At 33.7% G+C, this 12,495-nt stretch overlaps 4 protein-coding genes across 6 annotated transcripts; all 4 read left to right on the forward strand.

Annotated features, from left to right (window-relative positions):
- The first annotated feature begins 2,247 nt into the window (after positions 1–2,247).
- On the forward strand, positions 2,248–2,824 carry LOC148172235 (uncharacterized). Its single transcript, XM_088038928.1, has 4 exons — positions 2,248–2,282; positions 2,326–2,456; positions 2,504–2,688; positions 2,737–2,824. Exons 1-3 carry the CDS (start codon positions 2,248–2,250, stop codon positions 2,653–2,655), a joined length of 318 nt encoding a protein of 105 aa, XP_087895054.1. The 3' UTR covers positions 2,656–2,688; positions 2,737–2,824.
- A 109-nt stretch (positions 2,825–2,933) lies between these two features.
- LOC148172236 (pseudouridine-5'-phosphatase-like) lies at positions 2,934–3,987 on the forward strand. Of its 2 annotated transcripts, none has more exons than XM_088038615.1 (4): positions 2,934–3,123; positions 3,167–3,385; positions 3,433–3,665; positions 3,707–3,987. In XM_088038615.1, exons 1-4 carry the CDS (start codon positions 3,066–3,068, stop codon positions 3,878–3,880), a joined length of 684 nt encoding a protein of 227 aa, XP_087894741.1. In that variant the 5' UTR covers positions 2,934–3,065; the 3' UTR covers positions 3,881–3,987. The 2 variants fall into 2 exon arrangements, with proteins under 2 accessions (XP_087894741.1, XP_087894743.1); XM_088038617.1 differs by having other exon boundaries at positions 2,935–3,123; positions 3,723–3,958.
- A 3,580-nt stretch (positions 3,988–7,567) lies between these two features.
- Positions 7,568–8,687, forward strand: LOC148172237 (putative pseudouridine-5'-phosphatase). 2 transcript variants are annotated; one of them, XM_088039119.1, is made up of 5 exons: positions 7,568–7,701; positions 7,750–7,827; positions 7,877–8,095; positions 8,139–8,550; positions 8,596–8,687. In XM_088039119.1, exons 2-5 carry the CDS (start codon positions 7,773–7,775, stop codon positions 8,618–8,620), a joined length of 711 nt encoding a protein of 236 aa, XP_087895245.1. In that variant the 5' UTR covers positions 7,568–7,701; positions 7,750–7,772; the 3' UTR covers positions 8,621–8,687. The 2 variants fall into 2 exon arrangements, with proteins under 2 accessions (XP_087895245.1, XP_087895244.1); XM_088039118.1 differs by having other exon boundaries at positions 7,568–7,827.
- Positions 8,665–9,157, forward strand: LOC148172238 (pseudouridine-5'-phosphatase-like). The gene is made up of 2 exons (XM_088039121.1): positions 8,665–8,766; positions 8,816–9,157. The coding sequence occupies exons 1-2, from the start codon at positions 8,712–8,714 to the stop codon at positions 9,076–9,078; spliced, it is 318 nt and encodes a 105-aa protein (XP_087895247.1). The 5' UTR covers positions 8,665–8,711; the 3' UTR covers positions 9,079–9,157.
- The last annotated feature ends 3,338 nt before the right edge of the window (positions 9,158–12,495 follow it).

Raw genomic sequence — 12,495 nt, forward strand, 5'->3', positions numbered from 1 at the left:
GTATCCTCCTTGTGATTGGTCAACTTTGTCATGTATTTTCTCAGTTTCTGTTGAAATTATAACTTTTTTTCAGCAATTTACTCAGTCAATGGCAGCCATTAGTTTTTTTTTCTTTGTAGAAGGTCTGAATGAGCCAATTAAACTAATTATCAAAGCGTCGCGATTTCGAAAATTGCATGAAGCTATAGAGGCTGCAGTTAAGGAAGAAAAATCAGCTAGGTAAATTGCAAGATTCTCAAAAATCTAATAATTTAAATCAAAGGTCTCACAACAATCATTTTAATTATAATTCTAATAACACAAATCAAAGACCTTTCACAAATTCAAATCGACAAAATAATTTCTCTCAAAATCCAAATATTAATAATAGTTTTTGTCGATATTGTAAAATAAGGGGTCATGCAATTGATAAATCCGCCAATCCTACAATACCCCAATTACTCTGAAGAATTTATAGTGACTACAGACGCGAGTCAAAATGCAATCGGCGCTGTTTTGTGCAAAAAAGTTCATTTCAATCGTTTAAAGAAATATAATTTAGACAATTTAATCAGAAAACGAAGTATAATTTTTTTTTCTAATTCTTACGATTTTTTTTGCACATCCGAATTGATCCTCGTTTCAATTATTTTCATTACAAATTACAATGAGTGTTTTACTGTCATAACGCTGATTGTGAATCAAATTAATAAGTTAAATACATTATGTACTTTCTATTTTCGATGTTATGACTACATTATGTATTGTATAATTACATCTGAATTAATGTCATTTGTATATATATTTTTTAGCATAGTTCTATCACAAGTTATTTGTATTAATTATGACTTATTTGTTTTTTTATCTCTCAAATTTTTTATTTATATTTTTTAATGTCGTATTACAATTTTTGTATATTTTATATTAGTTATCACTACTATTAGATTTGATGCTTCATATATTGTTTTACTATTGTCTTTATACGTGTTATATTTTTTCTTATTTCACTTTTGTAAAAATTTTGCGGCTAGCGGCTAGAGGGGAGGTTTTGTAATTAATTCTAGCCACCCTCATTCTCATATGATCAATTAGTCACATCTCATAACTCTCCCTTAAGACGGTGTGGGGATGCGACTATTAGCATTTTCTATGAAGTTTAGATTCAAAGCACAACAGAGAAACACAACGGTACACAACAATACTATAAAACATTGCGTCGCAAAAAATGCCTTAAGAATTATCACTTACCCCATTTTAGCCTTTGAGGAGTAACCAAAATTGGTCCTTGAGAATAACGAGGCCCCTGTAAGTTTAAAAAACGAATTTTAGGCGACTTAAACTGAAAATGGAATTTTTAGGCCTCAAGAGCGACCTAAAAGTAAGACTTTTCTGGCCGCAAACATTTTTGGCCGACCAATGGTGGCGCCATCTACCCATAGTTTTGCATATTACATTAAGATACCGATATTACCCCCAATTTTATCATTATTTGGGTAAAATCAAATCGACAAACTGCTGTAAAGTGCAACAAAAACGTGTTTGAAAATAAAAAACATGCCGAAACTGCAAATGTAAATAAAAAAAATATGAACTTTTCTGAAGGAATCATAAATATTTACAATTATTCAGTTGTTATAAATGATTAAATCAATAAATCATAAATAAAAATTAATTAACTTGTAAATTTAATGATGTCGCCTAAAAAATCTAGTGTGTATCACGGCCAAAAAGTGCCATTTTGCCCTCGGCTATCGCCTCGGCCATAAAAAAAGGCTCAGCCGAAAAAGACACGCTTTTTGGCCTTGGTACACAAATAACTATTAAAAACAGAATGAATTAACTTAAACTGTTAGTTTTACCTTAAACATCCAAAATTCTCAGTTGAACTTGGCACTTGCACAAACAACGATAAAAAACAAACATTTTCAAACAAGCCGGGCGAAAAACGGTTAAAACTCTAAAGCATGCTTTACGATAACCTTTATCGTTTGTCACCGAACAAAAACAAAACTGAAGACAAATGCCCTCAATTATTCTTAAATTGCACTAACGAGTTAATCGAAATTGTGGCGAGACACTGAAATAAAACTGCAAATTCCGTTGATACTGGAGAAACAAATTAACTGCGGAGAAAACTTGTAGACTGCCTTTAGCGTTGTGGTTGCCTGCAGCACTGCCAACATTACTCTTGATCCCACTAAATCAAACCGTTTATTACTTTAAAAAAACTACGAAACTTTAACTCGCTTGCACGACACAGATAAATTGATGTCTTGTGGTTCATTGAATCGTGAGAATCTTAGGTGAGAATTACAATTGCAAAGAATTGAGCAGTTATTTCTAGAGAGGCACTACCAACATATTTGGCAAAAATGACCAGGAAGCTGTTTGGTGTTTTATCTGTCACTTGTCAAAACTGTGTAAACATAACCTCAAGTTTTTAAATGATGAAATGATCAAAAACTACAATTGGAAAGGTAAATAATAACCGGAATTTTAACCCAATTTACGTATCTCTTTGTAGGCATTACTTTATTAAAAGTGAAGACAAATCTTCAAAACGCAGTTATTTCCAGAGAGACACTACCAACATATTTGGCAAAAATGACCAGGAAGCAATTTGGTGTTTTATCTGTCACTTGTCAAAACTGTGTAAACATAACCTCAAGTTTTTAAATGATGAAATGATCAAAAACTACAATTGGAAAGGTAAATAATAACCCGGAATTTTAACCAAATTTACGTATCTCTTTGTAGGCTATTAAAAGTGAAGACAAATCTTCAAAACGTAGTTTATCATGTAAAACCAAAGCAGAAGCGCTAAGGCAAAACAAACTCCGACAAAAAACTACAGTTTCAATGCACGTTTGTTTATTTTTGGTCCAATTTTCCTTAAATTTTCCTTTGTGTTCAGGCAACCAACAATACATCTTATCTAAAATCTTTGGTAAACAACGTCACAGTTTTTCACTGCAAAAAACTGTTTTGAAATAGAATCATGGCGCGCTCATTTCCCACTCGACCAGTTATCGGTTTCTCATAGACAAGGTCACCTCCATAGACAGTCGCCACCTTCACCTTATAGCATGATGTCGTTCAAAAGAGTGACTCACGTAATTTTCGACTTGGATGGTCTAATCCTAGGTAAATAAAACTTGTTTAATGAAGAGCTCATTGAAACTTCCAGAGTCCGAGTCTCTTTACAGGAAGGCAATTGGTGACATTGCCGCCAAGTACAACCAAGAATACACCAATGAGATCCAATTAAAAATCTTGGGGACGACGGAGCCCAACACTGCCAGAATCGCTATAAAAGAAATGAATCTACCGATAACTTCCGACCAGTTCATTGAAATGTACCACGAGAAAGTAAAAGAGTACTTGAAGCACCCAACCCTGATGCCAGGTACTTGAGATCGACTAAAGTCGCCACTATACTAATGTCATCTTCAGGGGCAAAAGAACTCATTGAACACCTTCACAAACACGAGATACCGATCGCCGTGGCGACGTCTTCCGGTCAAGACATGTACGTCTTGAAGGTACAAGACCATCTTCAACTCATGGGTCTCTTCCACCACATTGTGTGTGGGAGTTCTGACCCACAGGTAAAAAATGGGAAACCAGCGCCGGATATCTTCCTTGTTTGTGCGTCTAGATTTGATGACAACCCCAAACCAGAACAGGTGTTTACTTTCTTTACTTTCTCCTTTATAACTGTGATTAGTGTTTGGTGTTTGAAGATGCTCCCAATGGTGCCAAGGGCGCCGTGGCGGCAGGGATGCAGGTAGTCTTAGTTCCCGAACCTGAGGTCCCGGAAAGTTTGAGGAAGCCTGCGACTTTGGTGTTGAATTCGCTGAAGGAGTTTAAACCGGAAGCTTTTGGGCTGCCGGCGTTTTGATATTGCAGGAAGGCCGCCGTGAAACTAAGCAATCATTACCACCAAATACACGTAATAATTATTGTAAACTATAAACTGCCTAAAGAGTATAAATGGTGCAAAGAATATTTTACTTTGAGTTTCTAAAAAATGTCTTCAAAGTCTTTCAGAGTCTCTAAAATCTAAAAAGTGTCTTCAAAGAGTGTCTGAGTAGTCTTAAATAGTCTAAGAGTGTCTAAAGATTCTCAAGAGAGTCTATAGAGTCTAAATAGTCTAATGATTTTTTTACTTTGAATCCCCAAAGATTGTCTAAAGAATCTGAGGATTCTTTAAAGAATGCATAATCAGATTCCGAAGATTGTCTAAGGAGTCTAAAAAGTGTTTAAAGAATTCAAATAAGAATTTAAACAATTTCAGTTCTTCTAGAACCCCTGAGGAGTCTTAAATAGTCTAAAGTGTCTAAAGAATATAAAGATCCTCTAAAAATTCTCTAGAGGACACAAAGAATCTAAAGAATGTTTAATAGGATTGCTAAAGAGTCTAAAGTTTGTTTAAAGAATGCTTTTATAGAGTTTTTAAGCGTTTCTAAAATCTAAAGAGTCTAAAGATAGTGAGTGAAGTAATTTAAAAAGTGTCTCTATGGAGTCTAAACAGTCTAAAGAATTTTTTACTTCATGTCTCAAACAGCCTAAAGTGTCTAAAAGAATCTATATAAATTATAAAGAAATAAAATATAAAGAATGTTTGAAAGATTCTTTGTGGTTTTCTAAGGAGTTTTTAACAGTTTCTAAAATCCCAAAGGTCTCTAGATCAAAAAAGTGTCTCTAGATTTTTTTACTTTCAGTACTACTTTGAGTGTTATAAAGAATTTCTAAATAATGTCTAAAGAGTCTTGCAGAGTTTTTAAAGCATAAAGAGTGTCTCTGGAGTCTTAACAGTCTAAAAATGTTTTACTTCGAGGCTCTCAAAAATGTCTAAAGAGTCTAAAGTTTGTTTGAAGAATGTCTTTCCAGTGACTAAAGAGTCTTTAAAAATCAAAGCAGTCTAAAAATTTAAAGTCCAAAGATTCTAAACTGGGTTTAAAGAGTTTAAACTATAGAAAGCCTAAAGAGTAATTATGTGTACAGAATCTAAATAAGAACCTAACGATTTCTGATGGAGTTTAAACTATTAATATCTTAATACAAAGTTTTGTTTTACTTTGATCCTTTAAAGAGTATAAAGAAAATTTAAAAGGGTCTTTAAGCGTGTCTAAAGAGCCCATGTTTAAAGATTGTATGAAGAGTGCCTAAGGGGTGTTTAAATGTAGTGTTTGTAAAGAGTCTAAAATTGTTTGAAAAATGGATAAGAAGTTTTTAAATTAATTTTAAAGGGCTAAAGAGTATTTTAAAAAGTATAAAAAGTGTCTACAGAGTGTCTAAAGTGGTCAAAAGAGTAAAGAATCGATGACTAAAAAGTCATATAGAGTCAAAGGATTGTCTAAAAAGTCTAAACATTGTTTGAAGCATGCCTAAAGGAAATTAAAAAAAAATCTAAAGCGTGTATAAATAGTCTAAAAAGAGTGTCTAAAAATCTAAAAAGTCTATGTCTAAAGAATCTAAAAAATGCCTAAAGACCCCAAAGAGTGTGTGAAATGTCTAAAAGACTAAAGAATTCAATGAGTCATAGAGAGTTGAAGGATTGTCTTAAAAGTTTAAATATTGTATGAAGAATGAAGGGAATCTTAAAAAAGACTAAAGAGTGTCTGAGGGGTATAAAAATTCTCTAAAGAATGTCTAAAGAGCCTAAAGAATGTCTAAAGAGTCTAAAGAATGTCTAAGGAGTCTAAAAAATCTAAAAAGTGTCTTATGAGTTTAAAAAGAGTGCCTAACGAGTCTACAGACTGTCTAAAGAGTCCAAAAAACTAAAACCCAAAGAGACATGGAAAGATTAAAAAGTCTAATGCCCAAAAGGAGTCTTAAAAAAGTCTAAACAATGTCTAAGGAGTCTTAAAAAAGGTGTCTGAAGAGTGTTCAAAATACCTAACAGTATTCTTAAAAGAATCTAGAGAGTTTAAAGAGCGTCCAAAGTGTCTAAAGAGTCTCTAGAGTCTTCAAAATGTACAAAAAGTCTAAATATTGCTTAAAGAATGCTTAAACTGAGTCTAAAAACAGACTAATAAAGAATGTCTAAATGGTGTCAAGAGTCTACAAAATGTCTAAGAAGACTAAAAAGTCTAAAGAATTTAAAAAATGCCTAAAGAGTACCAATCGAAAAAGTCTAAAAAGTGTCTAAAGAGTCTAAAAAAAGTCAAAACAGTCTACAGAATGTCTAAGAAGTTTAAAAAGTCGAAAGAATCTAAAAAATGCCTAAAGAGTACCGATCGGAAAAGTCTAAAAGGTGTCTAAAGAGTCGAAAAAATATCTAAAGTGTCCAAAAGACTAAAGAATCCAAAGAGTCATAGAGAGTCAAAGAATTGTCTTAAAAGTCTAAATATTGTATTAAGAATGCCTGAAGGAAATCTTAAAAAGATTTAAAAGTGCCTAAAGAGTCTAAAGAATGTCTGAGAAATATAAAAAGCCAAAAGAGTCTAAAAAGTGTCAAGAGTCTACAGAATGTCTAAGAAGTCTAAAAAATCTAAAGAATCTAAAAAATGCCGAAAGAGGACCAATTGGAAAAGTCTAAAAAGTGTCTAAAGAGTCTAAAAAGTGTCAAAAGAGTCTGCATAATGTCTAAGAAGTCTAAAGAATTTAAAAAATGCCTTAAGAGTACCAATCGGAAAAGTCTAAAAAGTGTCTAAAGACTCTACAGTGTCTAAATAGTCCAAAACACTAAAGAACTCAAAGAGTCATGCAGAGACTAAAAACTCTAAATATTGTTTAAAGAATGCCCAAAACGAGTCTTAAAAAAGTCTAATGAGTGTCTAAGGAGTCTAAAAAGGGGCGTCCCAAGAGTGTAAAAAGAGTTATAGAAAATCGAAGGAGCATCTAAACAGTCCAAATACTGTTTGAAGAATGCTAAAAGAGTTTCTTAATAAAGTTTAACGCGTATCTAAAAAGTGTCTAAGGAATCTAAACATTTTAAAGAGTGGCGAGTCAAGAGTGTCCAAAAGATTAAAAAACCTACAAAACCATAGAACAACAAAAGAGTCGCTAAAAAGTCTAAATATTGTTTGAAGAATGCCTAACAGTATTCTTAAAACAGTCTAAAGAGTTTAAAGAGCGTCCAAAGTGTCTAAAGAGTCTCACGAGTCTTCAAAATGTACAAAAAGTCTAAATATTGCTTAAAGAATGCTTAAACTGAGTCTAAAAACAGACTAAAGAATGTCTAAATGGTGTATAAAAAGTGTTTAAAGAGACTCTAGAGTGCCCAAAAGGTCTAAATGTTGTTTGAAGAATGCTTAAATGAAGTCTAAAGAGAGTTTAAAGAGTGTCTAAGGAATGTCTAAACAGGCTAAGTAAAGCTTCCATTGCAAAAAGTCCAAAGATTCTAAAGTGGGTTTAAAGAGTTTAGAAAACTACTATAGGAAGCCTAAAAAGTAATTATAAAGAATATAAATAAGAATCTAAAGATTTTCGATGGAGTTTAAACTATTATACAGTCATAATCTAAAGTTTTTATTTTGAGTTTGACCCTCCAAAGAGTATAAAGAATTTTTAAAAAAGATCATTAAGCGTGTCTAAATAGTCAAAATTTAAAGAGTCTAAAATGGACAAAAGTTGGATGAAGTCTGCGTATTGATTTCTTGATTAGACAACCACCAATACACGCCGCCAAACTAATCAATTCTTATCACTATCACCACAAATAAACGCTGTAATTACGACCATATAATCCCCGTTTCGGTCTGCTTAACACCAAAAGTAAACATGTTTATTAAGCTTCACCTTAATCCTCAATTGATTTCACAGTTTATCGCGTCTCAACCTGCAAAATGTCGTTCAAAAAAGTGACACACGTAATTTTCGACCTCGATGGCACTCTTCTGGGTAAATAAAAACAAATCCTGTCTTCAAGCACTGTAGAAATGACTTCCAGATACTGAATCCGTGTACGAAGATGTCATCCGTCAGATGGCAGCCGAAGAAGGCAAAGTCTACACCCAGGAGACCCGTTTGAAACTCATGGGGACGACAGAAGAAACCACTGCGAAAATCGCCGTGGAAGGGGTTGGTTTACCATACACCCCCGAGAAATTCCTGGAAATCTACCATGAGAGAGTTAAAACAGCATTGCAACACCCAAAACTCCTGCCAGGTATTCCCAAACCGCACTCTTCCTCATCTAATCTCACACTTAGGTGCAAAGGAACTAGTTGAACACTTCCACACCCACAAGATTCCGCTAGCCGTGGCGACATCTTCCGCCAAAAACATCCTCGATATTAAGATCCAGGATCACTTGGAGTTGATGGGTTTGTTCCACCACATCGTGTGTGGAAGCACCGATCCTGAGGTCAAACATGGAAAACCGGCGCCAGACATCTTCCTGGTCTGCGCGTCTAGATTTGACGATAATCCTAAACCTGAGGAGTGCTTGGTTTTTGAAGACGCTCCTAATGGCGCGCTGGGTGCTAGAGCAGCTGGAATGCAAGTAGTTCTAGTTCCTGACCCCCGAGTATCGGAAGAACTAAAGAAGCCGGCGACTTTGGTGCTGCACTCGCTGACGGAGGTCAAACCGGAGCTCTTCGGGCTCCCACCGCGGAACACTAGGTGAGTAAAAACCACACAAACCTCATAAAACTGGTTTTCTTTCAGCGCATCGAAGAAGGAGTGTCTCTAGACTTGTTATCTTCTGGAATTAAGTATTTATTTTAAAAGTAGAGGGGGAATAAAGTTGTTTTAGTACACTTAATTAGTTTAATCTTATCGTCATGTCTTTCAAAACCGTCTCCCACGTCATTTTTGACTTTGATGGCCTAATCGTTGGTAAAACCACCATGGCGAGTTCTTACCGCCTCTAGCGTTTTTCTTGCAGACTCCGAGTCCATTTATGACCAAATCTTCACGGAAATCGCAAGAAAATTCGGTAAACAATACACGAGTGAGGTTAAAGTCAAAGTGATGGCCACTCCGGACCCCGTCACTGCTAAAATTTGCATAGAAGACATGCAGCTGCCATATACAATTGCGGAGTTCTTGGAGGTGCTCGCCGTCAGAGAAAAAGAACTTTTACGGCACCCTAAATTGATGCCAGGTCTGTGGTTCAGCCCGAATGTCAGAGAAACAAAGAGTGCCTGAGGAGTCTTAAGGAGTGTCCACACTAAAACAACATAGACAACATTTACGGGTTTCTTGAAATGTCCTTAAATACTCCTGAAAGTTTCGGTTTACTTGAATTAGCATATTAAGAAGCGGAATAGAAGAACAAAAGTTGCTCTTTGTTGCTTTGGTGTGGAGGTTTCTTAAAGAGAAAAATTGTGTCAATGTATCAAGAGTGTATCTAAAGAGTCTAAATTTTGTGCATTTAAAGAGGCTCAAAAATGTCCAAAGCGACATAGAGAGTCGCAGGAGTGTCTAGAAAGTATAAATATTGTGTTATAGTGTAAATATTGTTAGAAGTCTTAAGAGTGTCGAAAGTGTCTTAATAAGTGTCTACATAGTGTTAAGAGTATCTAAAGAGTGTAAAGAGTGCCTAAAAAGTCTACAGAGTGACTAAAGTGTTCAAAAGAGAAAAGAATCTATGGCGAGTCATAAAGAGTCCAAGGATTGTCTAAAAAGTCTAAAAATTGTTTCCTAAAGAGAATTTAAAAAAAAACTAAAGAATTTCGAAAGCTTGTATAAATAGTTTAAAAAGTCTAAAAAGAGTGTTTAAGGAATATAAAAATTAAAAAGAGTCTAAAAAGTGTCAAGAGTGTACAGAATGTCTAAGAAGACTAAAAAGTCTAAAGAATCTAAAAAATGCCTAAAGAGTACCAATCGGAAAAGTCTAAAAAGTATCTAAAGAATCTACAAAAGGTCAAAAGAGTCTACAGAATGTCTAAGAAGTCTAAAAAGTCTAAAAAATCTAAAAAATGCCAAAAGGGTACCAATCGGAAAAGTCTAAAAAGTGTCTAAACAGTCGAAAAAATGTCTAAAGTGTCCAAAAGACTAAAGAATCCAAAGAACCATAGAGAGTCGAAGAATTGTCTTAAAAGTCTAAATATTGTATGAAGAATGCATGAAGGAAATCTTAAGAAGATTTAAGAGTGCCTAAAGAGTCTAAAGAGTGTCTGAGGAATATAAAAAGTCAAGAGTCTAAAAAGTGTCAAGAGTGTACAGAATGTCTAAGAAGACTAAAAAGTCTAAAGAATCTAAAAAATGTCTAAAGAGTACCAATCGGAAAAGTCTAAAAAGTGTCTAAATAAGAGTCTAAAAAAAGTCAAAATAGTCTACAGAATGCCTAAGAAGTCTAAAAAGTCGAAAGAATCTAAAAAATGCCTAAAGAGTACCTATCGGAGAAGTCTAAAAAGTGTCTAAAAAGTCGAAAAAATATCTAAAGTATTCAAAAGGCTAAAGAATCCAAAGAGTCATAAAGAGTCAAAGAATTGTCTTAAAAGTCTAAAAAGAATTGTCTTAAAAGCCTAAATATTGTATGAAAAATGCTTGAAGGGAATCTTAAAAAGATTTAAGAGTGCCTAAAGAGTCTAAAGAGTGTCTGAGGAATATAAAGAGTCTAAAAAGTGTCAAGAGTGTACAGAATGTCTTTAAAAGACTAAAAAGTCTAAAGAATCTAAAAAATGCCTAAAGAGTGCCAATCGGAAAAGACTAAAAAGTGTCTAAAGAGTCTAAAAAAAGTCAAAATAGTCAACAGAATGCCTAAGAAGTCTAAAAAGTCGAAAGAATCTAAAAAATGCGTAAAGAGTACCGATAGGAAAAGTCTAAAAGAAGTCAAAATAGTCTACAGAATGCCTAAGAAGTATAAAAAGTCGAAAGAATCTAAAAAATGCCCAAAGAGTACCGATCGGAAAAGTCTAAAAAGTGTCTAAAGAGTCGAAAAAATATCTAAAGTATTCAAAAGACTAATGAATCCAAAGAGTCATAAAGTGTCAAATAATTGTCTTAAAAGTCTAAATATTGTATGAAGAATGCCTGAAGAAAATCTTAAAAAGATTTAAGAGTGCCTAAAGAGTCTAAAGAGTGTCTGAGGAATATAAAAAGTCAAGAGTCTAAAAAGTGTCAAGAGTGTACAGAATGTCTAAGAAGACTAAAAAGTCTAAAGAATCTAAAAAATGTCTGAAGAGCACCAATCGGAAAAGACTAAAAAGTGTCTAAAGAGTCTAAAAAAAGTCAAAAGAGTCTACAGAATGTCTAAGAAGTCTAAAAAGTCTAAATAATCTAAAAAATGCCTTAAGAGTACCGATCGGAAAAGTCTAAAAGGTGTCTAAAGAGTCGAAAAAAATATCTAAGTATCCAAAAGACTAAAGAATCCAAAGAGTCAAAGAATTGTCTTAAAAGTCTAAAGATTGTATGAAGAATGCCTGAAGGAAATCTTAAAAAGATTTAAGAGTGCCTAAAGAGTCTAAAGTGTGTCTGGGGAATATAAAAAGTCAAAAGAGTCTAAAAAGTGTCAAGAGTGTACAGAATGTCTAAGAAGACTAAAAGTCTAAAGAATCTAAAAAATGCCTAAAGAGTACCAATCGGAAAAATCTAAAGTGTCTAAAGAATGTAAAAAATGTCAAAAGAGTCTACAGAAGTCTAAAAAGTCTAAAGAATGTAAAAAATGCCTAAAGAATACCGATCGGAAAAGTCTAAAAGGTGTCTAAAGAGTCGAAAAAATATCTATAGTATCCAAAAGACTAAAGAATCCAAAGAGTCAAAGAATTGTCTTAAAAGTCTAAAGATCGTATGAAGAATGCCTGAAGGAAATCTTAAAAAGATTTAAGAGTGCCTAAAGAGTCTAAAGAGTGTCTGAGGAATATAAAAAGTCAAAAGAGTCTAAAAACTGTCAAGAGTGTACAGAATGTCTAAGAAGACTAAAAAGTCTAAAGAATCTAAAAAATGCCTAAATAGCACCAATCGGAAAAGTCTAAAAATTGTCTAGAGTCTAAAAAAAGTCAAAATAGTCTACAGAATGTCTAAGAAGTCTAAAGAATCTAAAAAATGCCTTAAGAGTACCAATCGGAAAAGTCTAAAGTGTCTAAAGAGTGCCTAAAGACTCTCCAGTATCTAAATAGTCCAAAACATTAAAGAACTCAAAGCGTCATGCAGAGACTAAAAACTCTAAATAATGTTTAAAGAATGCCCAAAAGGAGTCGTAAAAAGGTCTAAGGAAGGAGTATCTAAAAAGTCCAAATACTGTTTGAAGAATGCTAAAAGAGATGCTTAATAAAGTTTAACGCATATACTAAAAAGTGTCTCAAGAGTGTCCAAAAGATTAAAAAACCGACAGAATCATAGAACAAAGGAGTCGCTAAAAAGTCTAAATATTGATTGAAGAATGCCAAACAGTATTCTTAAAACAGTCTAAAGAGTTTAAAGAGCGTCTGAAGTGTCTAAAGAGTCTCTAAAGTGTAGAAACGGTCTAAATATTGCCTAAATGAAACTAAAAAAAAGACTAAAGAGTGTCTAAAGAGTCTAGTGTCCAAAAAGCCTAAGTATTGTTTGAAGAATGCTTAAATGGAGTCTAAAGAAAGTTTAAAGGATGTCTAAGGAATGTCTAAACAGGTAAAGTGAAGC

The sequence above is a fragment of the Gnatocerus cornutus genome, chromosome 6, assembly GCF_029298725.1.
Source record: "Gnatocerus cornutus isolate USDA-ARS CGAHR chromosome 6, icGnaCorn1.1, whole genome shotgun sequence".
Classification (NCBI taxonomy): domain Eukaryota; kingdom Metazoa; phylum Arthropoda; class Insecta; order Coleoptera; family Tenebrionidae; genus Gnatocerus; species Gnatocerus cornutus.